The sequence below is a fragment of the Alternaria incomplexa genome (genome assembly GCF_024043165.1).
Source record: "Alternaria incomplexa strain BMP 0042 chromosome Unknown scaffold_14, whole genome shotgun sequence".
Lineage (NCBI taxonomy): Eukaryota > Fungi > Ascomycota > Dothideomycetes > Pleosporales > Pleosporaceae > Alternaria > Alternaria incomplexa.
This window is the reverse complement of record NW_026249863.1, coordinates 309,270-325,025: the sequence shown is the minus strand read 5'-3', so window position 1 is coordinate 325,025 and position 15,756 is coordinate 309,270. Positions and strand designations below refer to the sequence as shown.

Genomic DNA, 15,756 nt, shown 5'->3' with positions numbered 1-15,756 from the left:
ATCGTAATATTGGGACCGTAGAAGATCCGGGGCCCAAGAAATTCCCCCAGCGAACCATTCTGGGATGGTGTGGCCTGGGCTTTCCAGGGCAGCCTGCGGCTTCCTCCGCGCCTCGTGGAAGATGATCCAGAACGTGATAGCCAGAAGTGTATCCTACAGATCGTTCCAGATCGTACTCGCCTTCAATGGACCAAAGTCGAAAGCGAGATTCGCTGCTCCAACACATGCATCGCCAGTATCCTCCTCCACCCTCTGGCCATCAGCTTCGAGCCAAAAACAAAGGCGCTGACAGCCACCACCGACCTTCACCACCATAGTTTGATGAATCACCGATATGCTCGCGAGCAGGCATCAGGCCACATCTGAGCCGCTGCGCTTGTTCCTCCTACGAGCCCAGAGCTCGTGAAGCCACTTGTGAGATGCTTCGACGTCGGTGGGACCGGGGCACAGCGGGAGCCTCTGTCGGTATTCCTTCTCATACCTACGGATCGCCAAGTGAAGCTCGATCTCCTGCGACATGCGCTCCAGTAGCATCTTTGCTTGTTCATGATTCTTGGGGAGAGTGTCCAGAGTTGCTTCAGCCACGGCTTTGGCCTCGTTTGCCGACACTCGAGAAAGGTTGCAGAAAAGCTGACGCTTGTAAAACTCCATGGATGTGTCCAGGAGAGGTGCCAGCCCACCAAGCTCGCGAGTGAAGATGAGCTGAGCCTCCGTATACATCCAAGATCGCGTGGGGTGGAGTGAGCTGCGATGCAGTAGCTGCACGTCAAGCGGGTTTACTTTGGTGGCACCTACACGAACACAGTTCTGCAGCTCCTGCCTCAGCCCATTGGCGTCAAGACATGAGTTGAGAATGGGGTTGTCTGAATTGAGGTTGACGCCCTGAGTCTCAGCCTTATTGATGCGAATCCAGACGAAGAGGGTGTGCACTTGTCCCGGAAACAGTCGACGAATCTCTTTGCTTCCAGACTCAACGAGAATCTCGCAACCTGCCTTGGTCCGAATTTCGACCTTCGAGTCAAGCAGTTCCCCAACGGGTTGCTCAGAGCGGGCATTCTTCAAGATGCGCTTGATGCGACCGGACGTGGATTGGTACTTGGACCAGTTGCTAGCGAAAACGTTCTTGCAGCAGTCTTTAAGACAGATGGTATCCTGAAACTCTGGTTCGCGGCGATACGGGAGGAACGCAGGATTGATGCGGTGAATGTAGATATCCGGGAAGGATTTCGATACCTTGTGCAAGACATGAGCCGCAGGAGACAGTACGATGACATGAGTTCGACCAGCCTTGAGGTGCTCGCCCGCCATTGATCCGGCGATGCCAAGAATGACATCACCCATGGTGGGGTTTGGACGAGGCGGATGCCAGAGTTGTGAGCCAGAATGCGCGATTCTAGACGTCAAATCCCGGAAGATCTCATCGACATCCGCACAGACGGGTCGAATTGGATAAATCACCTCTGGCCTGTTTCCGGTGACATCAAGGTGGGTACAGTGAGTAGTGTACAGCGCCAGTCGATCTTTAGGGCCAAGATGATACTAAAAAAGTGAGCAGATTGCTTCTGAGCAACATCAGCGATGGTGGCTTACCAGGGCTCCATTAACCGCATCTAGTGACCTCTCGAGACAAGCCGAAGTCACATAGTAGCTGTACATTATGTCAGCTAGCATCGTCGATCCCACCACGCAGGCACTTACCCGTTGTCTACCACGAAGATCACATCAATACCGGTGTCGGGCAGAGGCTTTCGGTTGTGCAGTACACCCTCAATTTCGATAGCAACGCCGATGTCTTGGTAATCCTCTGTGAGAAGCTTGACCTCAGGGAACAGTCTAACCGCTGCGCGCAGGGTTGTCGGCAAGTGTGAGGTCAAGTCTGACACCTGTGCCTCCGAAGCCTCATGATCAAAGTCAGTCGGGGAAGGAATGCGCTTCGAGATGCATCCCATGAGGGAGGTGAACTCGTCTCCGCTGGATTCTGTTAGTGGCTGTTGCATAGGTTCGCAGGTAATGACTTACTTGCGGGCGTTGCTCAGCAGGTAGGCCTCGACAGCTTGGTCGTCCGGACGCTTGATTTCTGAGCCTTCTCCAGCCTCATCGTGAGCCGCAAGCGCTGTAGCTGCTGTTGGCGACGTTGCACTCGGCGAACCGCTAATACCAGCGCTAGTCTCTCCAGTGTTGTGACGACGTAAGAGAGGTAGACCACTGGTGAACGATCGAAGCTTTGACGACATGCGCCGCTTCAGGGGTTCGTTGCTACCTTCAGTGTTGCTAATCGCCTTCTCAAGAGCCTGTTGCGCGTTCATGTGTTCAGCGCTATCGGCGACAAAGAGAGGGTGCGCAGGCTCGTTGGACGCCACATCGATCAACGGCCAAGGGGTCAATGCAGTGGTAGGCATAGAACGTACTGGGTCGCCGTTTTCGGGCTCGATATGGCTGTTCTTGCGCGAGAACGCCATCTGATCTCCAAAGCTGGATCCTGAGGCTGAGGACCGGCTGTTTCTGTTCTTGCGTATCGTCAGAGGTTGGTCGCTCGGAGCGCGACTAACAGGCAGAGGTGTTACGGTCCACGCCAAAGGTGCCCTGAGCGGTTGCGCCCAATCAAAGACGGATGAGTTGAAGCTGTAGTCGGGTGGTGACTCCCAGATATCGCTCTTGATCTCGTCGATGATGTCGTCTAGCGGACCAAACACGTACTGATCGTCGCAATAGGTAGGAGTTGACTTACGGAATATTCGCCTTCGAAAAGTAGCTTTTCGCGATTTCTTCTGGATGTGGAGGGGAGATGGGCAGAGAGGCGCGCGGTCGAGAAAGACGCTGCCAGCTGTTGTTGTTGTGATCATTACGGACGCGTCCCAATTAGGCACAAATAAAAGCCCAGTCACCGCGGCGCGCTCTCGTTCACCTTGACTTTCTTGAGAACGCGTGGTCTTGCTATCAACAGTGACGTCAGATGGCAAACGGAATCTGGGAGATAGATAAGAAGAGTAGGCAATGCCCAAGTTGAGATGTAGAGTGGATGTGCGAACGGAGGTTGGAAGTCCAACGGTGAGGTGAGGTTTAAAGGTGGGAGGCACTGCTACAAGCCGGGAAGGTGCCAGGTGGGCACGTCAACAAAGCTACCATACTCCTTCCTACTTCTGAAAAAAGACAATCGTATCAAGAACTTCCACGAAGACGTGTTCGAGTTCATGCTTAGCTTCTGAAGGGCAACGCATAGCTTCTACCAGATATTTGATGCCGACTGTAATCCAACCAGTCCACCGATTATGCCTCGCCCAGTTGTGCGGCAGCTACTTCTAAATGCCTCTTCATCTTCTCGTGCATCTCATCGTCCGCCTCGCGAAAGCGAATCTATCACATGAGTAAGCAGTGGCTTAGTCAGATGTGGCTGTGACCTACAATGTCTTCTCCAGCGCCAGCGCCGAACAGGACTGATTCCGATATACTAGCCTTGACTGCTTTTCTTACACGTTCCTCCCAGACCCCCTCCCAGTTCCACTCTCCAGGTCGGCGATTACGTCCTAATGCAGATGAACCTTCTGACTTGTCCGTTGTGGAAGGGTCGGGACTTGGAGTTGCTCGGTCTGACTGTTGCGATTGCAATATCGGCGCGCGGTGCGCTCGCCACGCATGATACGCGCCTGGGTTCGCAGCAGCCTCTAGCGGAAGTGAGTCCAATATTGACTCCTCACTAAAGGTTGAGCGGATGTACTCTAGCATGCGCACAATGGAGTACTCCGCAGTAGACTGAGAAGCCCCGAGGACGCCAGATACGACGTTGGAGTCGGGTCGCGCGGGAAAAGCATTTGAAGATCCACTGACATCGCGAGAATTCGGTACAGATCTTCGAGCTCTGCCGAACCAGTGCGGGAAGCCGTGCCGGAGACTGAAGCCTCCTGGTGGCAGCCGTTCCTCATCCGTGGCACTGACGGTATCCGTGTCGGCGGAGCCAGTCGTGTAAGTATACGTGGTAAGTGGCGTGAGCAGCGGGTGAAAGACATCGGTAGAAAAGGTCACGAGGGGGGGTATAGTAGGATAGCTGGGTGGGAAGGAGATTTGGAAGCGTAAGACTGCAGGCGCATATGGTCCTGTCAAACGTGAATAACGTCGCAAGGAACGCAACACCGTGGCGTAGCCCTATAAAACAGCCTACCTTTTCGCACGAATATTACACCTACCCACAGTGTTGGGTCGCCGGGCGTGATGCTCAAGAAAACGCCATCCAGCTGTGCATAGCGCAGACGGGTGCTGTGCAGAGTTAGGAAGCGCCGCTGCTAGCCGTGTGCCTCGACTCACAACTCGACGAGAAGATGCTGCTTCCGAAACGACGGGAGAGCCGACGCAGAGACGGACAACGGCATCTCGAGCGCAACGATGATGGTTGTAGGTTGTTCGGCATCTGCAAGCACGGCGCCTGCGACAGAGAGCCGAAGCGCGTTCGACGCTAGTGCTAGCCGATCTGCGTTCTCACCTGCTTGGGTCTAACGCGCTCCCCCGCCTGCCATTCGTTGAGCGTGCAACACCACCAACACCCTTCTGTATCTCACCGGGTCGCGAAAGGAGATGCGCGCATGGTAGCATCGTGTGGGATCTGGGCAGCTCATCAACGTGGCAGTTCGCGAGTGGTGTTTGATGAGGTTGAGCTGATTATTCGGCGGATGCAACGCCCTGTCGAACACCATCCCTACACCACCTTTGGATATATTCGCGGTAACACTGCATGCATCTTCCTCACCCGCCCGATGCCGGGCTGCCGCTCCATCCCCGTCGTCTATCTATGTCAGACATGCTCGGGACGTCATGTGCGGCCCTGGGACAAGGCTCTGTCTGCATGCTGAGACCGAGTATCTGTGCCGGCAGACTCGCAACGGTCCGGCTGAACGCACACCACCGGACTCACGTCAGAATACCATGGAGGGTGCATGACCGCATGCGCCGTTGAGACTGGCGAGTCAGAGCAGAACTGGCTCACACACACCTACATCGTCTCGAAACGCCTGTGTCGGGATGTGAGGTTAGCCATCCCGCTTTGCGCTTGCCGAGCCAGCCTATACACCAGCATCAGGATAATCAACTTTCGCCCTCCTACGCTTATTTCGAGACGCTGTGCCGCAATGGCGATGATTGATGACCACGTCGTACAAGGCTCGGGTCGAAATGCGCTGGCTCCAGTCAGCCCACTATTGGTAGCCTAAGGCGATGGTATTACACGTCGTCGCAACCGAGGGCAAAAGAAGGCAGACAAAGCCTCGCACGTAGAGTCGGCGCCACATCGAGCATCTACCTGATGCAGAATGATCGGGCAGCATCATTCCGATCGACCCACGCTGCCGGTTTCAAGGCTGGCTTTTCGTTTTTGTACACTCGTGCCGACAAGCGCGTGAACACCCCAATCCTCCGAAACCTCTCCAACCCACGCCGCCTGCATCTGCTGTCATCTTCGTCGCGGCACGACGCTATGAGTTATGCTATTGCCTAAGGGCAAAGAAGCATGGTGTCATTCTCGGAGGATTCCAGTAGAGCAATGAGAGGGCCAGGGGGCGTAAACCTAAAGGCGCTAAAAAAGGCGGTGGCTGTCTCAGACGCTTCCATCTCAAAGCGAACCCTGTCCTCGCGTGGAAATCTGCAGGCCAGCCTTACATATCCACACCGCCATGACCGCTTAGGCCAGGTTGCGTCGAAACAGCCGTTGTGCCCTGGACACCTTTGCACCAGCAAGCAGAGATCGCTGGTATACCGCGACAGCTCACTTACAGCACATGACGGAAGCATGTCCGGGGCCCACCGGAAATGGGAGTGCTGGCAAAACCTAATCAAGCGGTCTGAAATGGGCAGCAGTACAGATGCTACGTCGCCGCAGAAGGGCGCAGAGCCTCGTCAGCTGATGGGGGTCCTAGGGTTATGATGCCTTGATGACTGATGAGAATGCAATCACGATGTGTGACCAGCAATGACAGATGCAAGCAGCAAGCCACGTCCTGCGACCCGGTTGGGCCCAATGCGCAGGCGTGGGAAGCTTCGAAACCACGCTGACCGGACAGGGGGGCAGAGAAATGATACCTGGGGCAGCAAATGAAATCGCCGCACGCCTAGTGCCAGGTTGCGATCTGAGGGATACGAAACGCGCTGCGTCGTCCTCCTCGGCCATTCAAGCGCCGCGACTCGTGCCTTGTGGCGCTGACGACCACCCGGATCGCCAGGCATTGCAACAAAGCGACGTTGTCTAATGCGCATTGCCGCGTGACCGGTTGGTGTGCATCTGCCGAATAGGCATGGAGTACACCGCTATTTTTTGGGGGTTTGTCGGAGCAATCAAGCAGCAAGGTATGATGCCATGACAGACGCTCATCATCAATGACAACGAGGGCCCCAGCTGCATGGCCCAAGCTGCTTCTCGAAATTCTGCGGCGAATCTTCTGACTCGCCTCACGTCAAAAGTCTGACCGCGGCTTGGTGTCCTGGTGCCCCTGAACTGGGCGCTGCGAAAATTAGCATCGCCTTGTGTTCTACACCATTGGCGGCACGACGTCCTATTTGCTGGCGGGGCATCGGCCGCTGAGCCGCGATGTCCGTTTAGGGAAGGAAAGCAAGCCGCAAGTCGCCGGCATGTTGCCATGTCGTTCACAGAGCGACAGGGTCTCCCCTGCTGTGGCGCGACTCAGAGCGCTAGTGCCTGTGAATGTCGGTAGAGGCATGCGGGCATCTCTAGCGCCGAGGATTTGGGTCCCGGGGAGTCGGGTTGCTCTGTTGATCCTGTTCCTCTTACGAGCCACGTCCAACGCTCTTGCAACTCTCCCTGGTCCGCCTTACTCGGTTCCTTCTAGCTCGTCCAATGTCGTGGATTCCGTCCAACCCGGACCGGTTTGTTCAATGAGCAGAAAGCTTCCCCAGCCCAGCCCTGGCCCACTTTCAGGGGCCTGCATTCGCTCTCGCATGCTCACACAGAGCCCGTCCGGTGACATGGAGTCACAAAAAACAGAGCTAGGTACAGCTCGGCTGCCAGCACTGCATTTTCCGGTCGCTTATCGACAGACGGTGGGCTGTTTCGTAGCAACGATGGCATCACGGATCCGCTACTCATTTTACATTCGCTGGTCCCTCCGCTGTCCCTATCCGCCCACACTACGTATCCATACCCACTGCCATCACCGCTTGTTCTCCGTTTCTTCCCCGCCGCCACAATCCTTGCTCATCCCAGCGGTCTATCCGTTTTGAGGACGCCACTTAAATCTTGCTGCTCCTTATATACCTTGTGACGCTCGCGTCCTTTGCAAACTGACTCTGACCTCTGAGCCCTGGAGGTACTAATCTGTCGCAAACTCGCACATGTCTTATTTGTCACAGCCGACTCCCACTTCACTTTGACATTCACCATCTGCTGTCATAGTATTTGACATTCTTCTTCGACGACCTCGACCTCTACACCTGCACACCACCTTACATTCGACTTCGATACTATCAACATGGCTCGGTATGGCGTGGCAGCTGCCGCGGGCAGCGATATAACACCTTTCCCAACCCGACAGATGGCCGTACTTGGTGAGCAGCATGCCATGATGTAGCAACACACGACAGTCGCTAACGATGGTAGCGTTGTGCCGGATATGCGAACCAATCGCATTCATGTCGATATTTCCCTACGCATACTTCATGGTCGAATCATTCATGACCGGACATTCCACCGCCCAAATTTCCATGTACACCGGCATGGTCACATCCTCGTTCGCATTCATGGAATGCATCAGCGGCATTTTCTGGGGCCGACTCAGTGATCGGGTAGGACGGAAGAAGGTCCTACTTGGAGGTCTTTTTGGTACGGGGCTGAGCATGTTGCTCTTCGGCTTTTCCCAGAGCCTACCAATGGCGTTGATTGCGCGGGCTCTCGGGGGTTTGCTTAACGGGTGAGGTCATAGTTCGATCTAGCGTCTGAGCCTCGCTAACCGAATATGCAGGAACATCGGCGTTCTCCAGACCACTGTCGCAGAGCTTGTTACGGACGAGCGACATCAGCGTGAGTTTTACCATAACTCTAATTATACGCCGCGCACGACTGACTTTGCATAGCGCGCGCTTATTCCATCATGCCCTTTGTCTGGTGCCTTGGGTAAGATATTTCCCAGCAGCCCGACTCGTCCACAGGCTGACCGCTTTTTGTAGCACCATCATTGGCGGAGCGCTTGGCGGCTTGCTCGCTCGTCCCGCTAACGTAATGCCGTTTTTCCAGGACACCATCTTCGAAACGTACCCGTTCCTTCTTCCAAACTTGGTCTGCACCGGCTTTGTCGTTCTCGGCCTGACTGTCGGTATTTTGTTCTTGGAAGAGACCCACGAGGATCGCAAATACGACCAGGATCGAGGCCGCGAAGCGGGGCAATGGCTTCTCCAGAAGCTGTGGAAGCGCGACGCAGATGCGAGATTTGACGACAAGGATGCTTCGCTTGACGAGATGCGCTCGATGTTGAGCGACCACGACCACGACGTCCAGGCCTACCGCAGCACCGACACTTCGCCTACTCTCTGCAGCACACGAACTTCCATTTCAGAGGTCCCGGAATTTGAGTTGGACAAGCAGTTCGAGCCAGCGCCGACTTTCCGACAAGCATTCACCAAGCAAGTGTGCCTGAATGTAGTGTGCTATGGTGTTCTTGCTTTCCACACCATCTCTCTCGAGCAACTTCTACCTATTCTCATGTCCAAGCATGTGCCAACCGAGGGAAGCCAACATCTTCCCTTCCGCTTTGAGGGTGGTTTCGGATGGTCCACTCAAACGACCGGCGCGTTCCTCGCAGTGCAAGGTTTCCTCCAGATGTTCGCACAGGTCATCCTTTTCCCTTGGGTCAGCAAGAGGCTCGGCAGCCTTCGTACTTTCTGGATCACTCTAGCTTGCTACCCGATCTTGTACCTCCTTGCTCCTTACCTGGCTATCCTTCCCGAAAACTTGCGCATCCCTGGACTTGCGGTTCTGCTCATGGCCAAGGTCACCTTCCAATCGCTCTCCTACCCGTCCCTGGCTATCATCCTCGCAAACTCATCCCCATCGAAGAAGGTTCTCGGCACGTTGAACGGCGTTGCCATGTCTTCTGCCAGTATCTCTCGCGGCTTCGGTCCCACCATCTCGGGTGCCGTCGACAGCCTTGGTACCACGCTCCACATGTCTGGTCTTGCGTGGTGGGCTATCGCCGCCGTTGCTCTCCTTGGATGGCTCCCCGGTTTCGCCCTCACAGAGACCAAGCGATCCAGCTTCGCCGCACAGGACGAGGAGTCTTTCATCGACTCTGACTCTGACGCAGAGTCTGTCATCACTCTTACTCCGGACGACATCGAGATCGTCCTCTCCAAATAGATTCACGCAATCACGACTAAAACAGTAACGACGCCCGTCGACATGCATGATGCGGCGCAAGCCCTCTGCAGGGCGTCGACGCGCTGGTAGCGACCCTTCCTTTCACAGCATAATTTCGGATTATAGAGACATTTTTTATCGCGGCAGAGATGAGGGTTACATCTCCCGCGCGGCGCATCATTATGGGTGCAATTTAGCGACATCATTTACCGGGGCGGCATTTTTTGGGTCAACATTATTAGAAGGGAAAGCTCGATTGTATTGGAGACCAGCAATGGTCATCCCCGAGCCGGCGTTTGTCTCAAGAACAGAATACCCCAGTAGTTATTAGTTTTCTTTGCTACACTGTATGTTAGATTAGCGTGCTCGAGCACCAATTCATGACTTGGATGATTTCTCAAACACCAGACCTTTGTTTTGCCATGTACGTCGTGAAGAGTGCATTAGCTGGATCTGAGTCGGAGCAGGCCTCCAGCGGTGAGTTCAATGCGTCTGTCTTGAAGATTAAGCGGAGGTCGCAAAACAGGTGTAGTGGGGAATCTGCATTGTCGAAGTGGTCCCTTGCACGTTACGGATGCTTCCTTTTGCCTTCTACACGTGCTTGGATCGGTGTGCTTCATGCACGTGGTGGAGCAACGGGGATCGCGAGTCAGTGACCGCCAACATGCGGATATCGGACGCCTTGCATGGCTGCTTCGACCATGAAACGGTATCACGAGGTCATGGACGGCAGATATATGCGCGCGGTGACGAAAGTAACGGCTTCCTTTTGTGGTCCCTTGGTGTTGAAGGATCGCGAAGTCGGCTTGCCGAGGCCGAGGCAGTTTAGTAATGCTACGAGGGCTTGCAATCAGCACGACAGCCATCCATAGATGTCAACCTGTGGACGGATGTGTAACTGGGCGATGACATAATTGTGAGAGGAGGAAGACGGCACTTTGAATAGATTGATGCTGGACGTACCCCATAGCACATGGCAAAGTAGACGTCTGCCCACATGGCGAGCATGACGTGCAGCCGCACCCACACTCCGCCCACGCCTATCTTCCGCTGGAGAGATAAGGCCCGTAGCCGACCAGCTAGCCATCCACTCTCAAGCGACGACTACCGCGTCCCGCTGGGAGAATGGCAGACATCTTCCCCGTGCAATCGCAATCCGCAGCCCTATCCACGCCGCCCGCAGTGGTCGCTGTTGCTGACGTCCTGATCCAGAGTGCGGGGGAGTTCAAGCTCGGAGAATAGACGCCAGACGTGCGCGAGCTTCACTAGCCCGAACCCTGCGGACTTTCTTGCCATGCGCCCTGATGAGCGGCCTCAAGCGCTCCTTGGACGAGGCGTCTCATGACGGCGACCGGCCCTCGCCCTCAGAATCGCCCGCGTCGACGGTGAAGCCTGCCTCGCCCGCCGCGCCTGCCTCGTCGTCGTCGAGCTCCTTCCGCAATGTGAGCGCCTGCAACCGCTGCCGGCTGCGCAAGAACCGCTGCGACCAGCGCCTGCCCTCGTGCGCCTCCTGCGACAAGGCCGGCGTCAAGTGCGTCGGCTACGACCCCATCACCAAGCGAGAGATTCCGCGCAGGTACGCAGTTACGAGGGGAGCTATGGGCAGTCGCCTCGGCTACGACTGACGAGCGCTACAGCTATGTATTCTACTGCGAAACCAGAATCGCCTACCTCGAGTCGCTCCTGCGCGACAACTCGATCCCCTTCCAAGACGCCGACGACTTCAACCCGGCCTTTGCCTCCAATGGCGCCGCCACACCACGACCCATATCCGCCGCGCCGCCGCCGCGCAATGGCAATACCAAACCCTCGGCTGCTCAGGCCAAGGAGGAGAGCGACAAGTACGACCGCGAGAAGCTCACCAAGCTCGTGTCCAACATCGGAATGGTCTCGGTGCAAGGCGCCAGTGACCCGCGATATCTGGGCTCCACATCCGGCATATCCTTCGCCCGCGTCGTGTTTGCTGCCGTCAAGAGCTCAGTATCAGGCTCCTCCTCTGAGCGCGGCAGCAATCGGGGCGCCAAAGTAACGAGCAATGTCGTGGACAGCGGCACCTCGATGCGCGACTCTTTCTTCGGGCTGCAGACCAAACCTACCATACGGCAGGCGCCCTTCCCAGACCGAGAGCTTGGGTCGCGGCTTGTTGAGCTGTACTTTGAGCACGCAAACCCACAAATCCCCATCTTGCATCGGGGCGAGTTTATGGAAATGTTTGAGCGCGTGTACGCTTCCGGTGAACGGCACCGCACATCACGAGAGTCGTACATGCTCAACATCGTGTTTGCCATAGGCGCTGGCATCATCCTAGGCAGTTCCGACTCTGAGGGCTCGCCGACGTCGGATCACGGGCGCTCACCAACAAAATCACGGTCATCACCGCCGAGCAGCAAGAAGCGGCGACTTGCAGGTCATCAGCACCAGCCCGAGGAGTACCACGCATCCGCCATTGTGCACCTAGAGAATTTCCTGGGTTCCTCTCCCGCTGCGGACCGTCCCGACGGCTTCGGCGGTGGCCTGGAGGAGCTGCAAGCTGTGCTACTGCTCGCGGGCTTTGCGCTGCTGAGACCGGTTGCCCCTGGGCTGTGGTACATTGTGGGCGTTGCTGTACGTCTTGGAGTGGACCTAGGGTTGCATTACGAGGATGGCGTGGGCATCGACGGGGCGGGTGCGGAAGACCAGTCTGCTGGAACCGCGGCCTTCAAAACTGAGGGTAACGGGAACACGACGGCTGCCAGCGGCGGGAACCCTTCGAAAATAGATGCAAAGGAGAGGGGCCGCAGACAGTGGGTCAGAGACCTACGGAGACGCTTGTGGTGGTGTGTCTACTCGTTGGACAGACTGGTCAGCACGTGTGTTGGCAGACCTTTCGTAAGTACTTTCCTGGGTCTTCATTTTCGTATGGTACTACCGATCATGTCGGTTATGTCACGATCCCGCATGCATGTGCGGCAGTCTTCACCAGGGGACATGTCGAGGATCGGGATGTTCGACACCGACTTTCCAACATGGTCTCGTGCTCTCAAAATTCGATGCGTGACTAACAGCTGCATAGGGTATCACAGACCAAATTGTGACTACCGAATTCCCTTCGCTCCTCGATGATCGCTACATTACCAAGGAAGGATTCCTGGAACCGCCAGTGCATCAAGAGAAGCCGACGTACAAGATTGTGGCCCACCATTACTTCCGGTTGAGACTACTGCAATCTGAAATTCTGCAAGTCCTACAACATCGGCAGGCACAGCAGGCAAGAGCGAGTGGTGCCAATCAGAGCAATGAGTTCATGCATACCAAGCTGCCTTCGCCATTCCTGATCAATTTTGAGTCGTTCCGCGCGTGGCGCGTAGATATCGACAGGCGGTTACTGGAGTGGAAAGACTCTGCGCCGACACAGCTTGATGCCGGCGTGCAGTTCTCGCCACTGTTTCTAGAGCTCAACTACTGGCAAGCATTGATTATGCTGTACCGACAGAGCCTGGTCGTTCCCTCTGGCCTACAGGAAGAGCTGGGCAATACTGGTTCCGACATGGGAAGTCCTTCCATGAGCAATCTTGAGGAGCGCGAAGACGAAGATCTCGTTTTTCTCAAGGTAGCCGAAGCCGGCCAGAAGGTTTTGAAGTTGTATCGACAGTTGCACCGCGTCCATCTTGTCAATTACACCTTTTTGGCGACACATCATCTCTTCATGGCTGGTAAGCTTCATCATCTTCACCGGTACCCACAGTGCTGACATTTGCAGGTATATCGTTCCTCTACGCAGTGTGGCACAGCGTTCATGTACGCAGTCTATTGGTAAGTCGGTCCGAATTTCCGTGCTACTGTGGATACGTTTTGTTGGTGTAACACACATGTCTAACCAATGCAGTCTCTTGACGACGTCGACTTCACCGTCCTTGCCGCGACATCCGTGCTGGGTGACCTAATCGACAAATGCCCGCCCGCAGAAGCATGCCGCGATGCATTCGATCGGATGAGCAAAGCGACCATTCAGATGTGCATGTCCACCACCGGCTTCGGGCCGCAAGCTCTGCGGTCACTTCCGCAAGCACAGCAGTACCCTACACAAACCTCACCGAATACTGCATACACATCTGCAGCCGATGCAGACGTCAGGTCAGACACCGACATGCAAGGTTACGCACCAAGAAACACAGCCAACTTCTTTGGCCAACAGCAACAACAGCAGCAGCGTCGACCCATGCCACGCTTCGACATGAACCTCAAAGACCTCTTCTCCGACGACGAGACCGACAAACGGTCATTCAGTCGCGTAAGCAACCAAGTCAATGCCATGAGACCCCCTCCCCCACCCATGAAATCCGAGTCTCAAATGCAGCCCTTCACAGCGGATCTAAAGATCTCTCCTCAACTGCGCACACCCCACCTCCAACAGCAGCAGCAACAAAATAACTTCTTCGCCCAAAGTTCAAACATGACTAGTCCGAACCAGCAAAATACCTTTTCTACGTCTCCGCCTACTAATCCATCGATGCCATCGCCTTACCAAATCAGCAATCAAGTCCCCTACAACAATTTCTCACAGAATATCACCTCCAGCTACCCTGATCTGGGGTTCTCTGATCTAGATTTCCTAGATAGCTTTCCTGTGCAGGGCGCAAGCGGTAATGGTGCTGATGCAGGAAGTGGTGGGCTGCAAGATGTAGGCATAGGCTTTGGAATGGGGTTTGGTGATGGGACACATGATTGGAGTGATGTAAGTCTCCCCCCTCACTGTCGCTTCTATTTGCGACGATGCAAGTACACGTGCTGACAGTTACCAATAGGGCAACGGCTTGGATCTTTTCGACGGGTTTTTCTTTGGTCCAGGAGGCACAGGCGGGACTGGGATGTAGAGTTTGGTGTCGGTGTTCCGAGAATCGGCTCTCAGCCTCGATGTAAGAGCCGGGAATAACATTGCCCGTCGGCTTACTGTACTTGATGGTATCGAGTAAAATGATACCGGGTATTGTTCTTACCTGCCTTTCTGTACATCTGCGGCACAGTCGCGGACGTGGGGGCAAGGCTGGATAAGCCGGAAGGCGGCGGTCTCCGATAGGCGCCATGCCGTTACGAGAAGAGTGGCGATGAATGTATGGATGGCTGTATGATAGATGTCTTCAATCCATGAGGAATTTTGTGTTGTCAGCCACTGTGGTCACGTTCATGTTCATGTTAGTATGTACGTAGTGATCTGAGCGTTTTCAAGGTTAAGATGCGCGCACACCAGAGAACCGAAAGACTCACCACACCGGGACATGCGGGTATCACACTTCTACCCTAAGAATACTTGAGAGCCCATCCACGTTACTAAAACCTGCTCTTCTCCCATGATCATCCACGCCCCTGCGACTTCATTCCTGCTGCTCTCCTCCACTCCCGTCCTTCCACACAACACTCCGCACCACCCACCACAACGGCGCTCAATCGGAATCACACCCTCTCCATGAAGATGGTTGCAGCTTTGCAAAACAACCCGCCTATCCGTATCAAAGAAACCTTCTAGTCGGGTCTTTGTTCACTTCCATCCTCCCTTCCTTTCGCATCCCTTGATGTTTCTTCCGCATCCCTTCCATGCCTAGGTACCATCTCCGTTCGCAGTCATGCCACATCATGTCCAGATATCATCTCAGTTACGGGCTCGTAGAGCATCCCAGAGTTTGATGTATGTTGAGCTGAAATGAGGTAGTGTAGGGTCATAACTCATAAGGGCGTGTTTGACTCACACCCCGTTTTACCACGTAGACTTTCATGTGCGCATGAGCATCACTCATTGCCTAGTACCACATGCACGACTTCACTCTATTTGACATTTCTACTACTTCATGATTCCCGTTTACACCGTTTGATTGTCACCATTGCTCAATCGCCACGTCACTAGCAAATCTAAATCCAACCCCATCACGTACAAACACCACATTCACCCCAGTGCAAAAAGCTACCAAAGCTGCTTCACCATCCTCCACAGCTCAACGCGTTTCCCAGAACAAACATGTGTCTCTACATGATCGTCCACTACGGGCCCAATCCCTTCTCACTGGCCCGAGTCCTCTCACGACAAAAAGCTGAGATCGAGCAACGAAGTGCATCAGAATGGCGAGTCGAACGTTTGAGCCTGAATCGTTTACGGGAGCTCTGGCATTTAAAGAGCCGAAGTCAGGAAGATTTGAACAAGGCGGAGAAGGACAACGTGTTTGACATGGGGTACTGAGTCAACGAGCCAAAAGTCATTAGTGGCACGGCATCAACATCGACACATTACAAGCAGATAAAAGTGGAATCGACTTTTTTGGAATGAACTTTTTGAATTCTTCCTTCAGCTGATGTGCAGAAGACTTGTCTAAGCTAACCAGAGCATGTGGCTCGGCCTGCCCTCCATCCTCCGTCGAGGAGTGGGCGACCAGTAGTCGTGA

At 54.8% G+C, this 15,756-nt stretch overlaps 5 protein-coding genes across 5 annotated transcripts; 2 read left to right on the top strand and 3 right to left on the bottom strand.

Annotated features, from left to right (window-relative positions):
- Positions 1-351: 351 nt before the first annotated feature.
- J4E90_008836 (uncharacterized protein) lies at positions 352-1,341 on the bottom strand (the record flags this gene model as incomplete). The annotated part of the gene is made up of 1 exon (XM_051438358.1): positions 352-1,341. One exon carries the CDS (start codon positions 1,339-1,341, stop codon positions 352-354), a length of 990 nt encoding a protein of 329 aa, XP_051287668.1.
- Positions 1,342-1,694: 353 nt separating this feature from the next.
- On the bottom strand, positions 1,695-2,843 carry J4E90_008835 (uncharacterized protein; the record flags this gene model as incomplete). Its single annotated transcript, XM_051438357.1, has 3 exons — positions 1,695-1,971; positions 2,020-2,677; positions 2,729-2,843. 3 exons carry the CDS (start codon positions 2,841-2,843, stop codon positions 1,695-1,697), a joined length of 1,050 nt encoding a protein of 349 aa, XP_051287667.1.
- A 424-nt stretch (positions 2,844-3,267) lies between these two features.
- Positions 3,268-3,723, bottom strand: J4E90_008834 (uncharacterized protein; the record flags this gene model as incomplete). The annotated part of the gene is made up of 2 exons (XM_051438356.1): positions 3,268-3,354; positions 3,403-3,723. 2 exons carry the CDS (start codon positions 3,721-3,723, stop codon positions 3,268-3,270), a joined length of 408 nt encoding a protein of 135 aa, XP_051287666.1.
- A 3,743-nt stretch (positions 3,724-7,466) lies between these two features.
- J4E90_008833 (uncharacterized protein) lies at positions 7,467-9,346 on the top strand (the record flags this gene model as incomplete). Its single annotated transcript, XM_051438355.1, has 5 exons — positions 7,467-7,542; positions 7,595-7,904; positions 7,956-8,014; positions 8,068-8,107; positions 8,161-9,346. 5 exons carry the CDS (start codon positions 7,467-7,469, stop codon positions 9,344-9,346), a joined length of 1,671 nt encoding a protein of 556 aa, XP_051287665.1.
- Positions 9,347-10,650: 1,304 nt separating this feature from the next.
- J4E90_008832 (uncharacterized protein) lies at positions 10,651-14,199 on the top strand (the record flags this gene model as incomplete). Its single annotated transcript, XM_051438354.1, has 6 exons — positions 10,651-10,922; positions 10,984-12,214; positions 12,399-13,038; positions 13,086-13,138; positions 13,212-14,060; positions 14,131-14,199. The coding sequence occupies 6 exons, from the start codon at positions 10,651-10,653 to the stop codon at positions 14,197-14,199; spliced, it is 3,114 nt and encodes a 1,037-aa protein (XP_051287664.1).
- Positions 14,200-15,756: the final 1,557 nt, after the last annotated feature.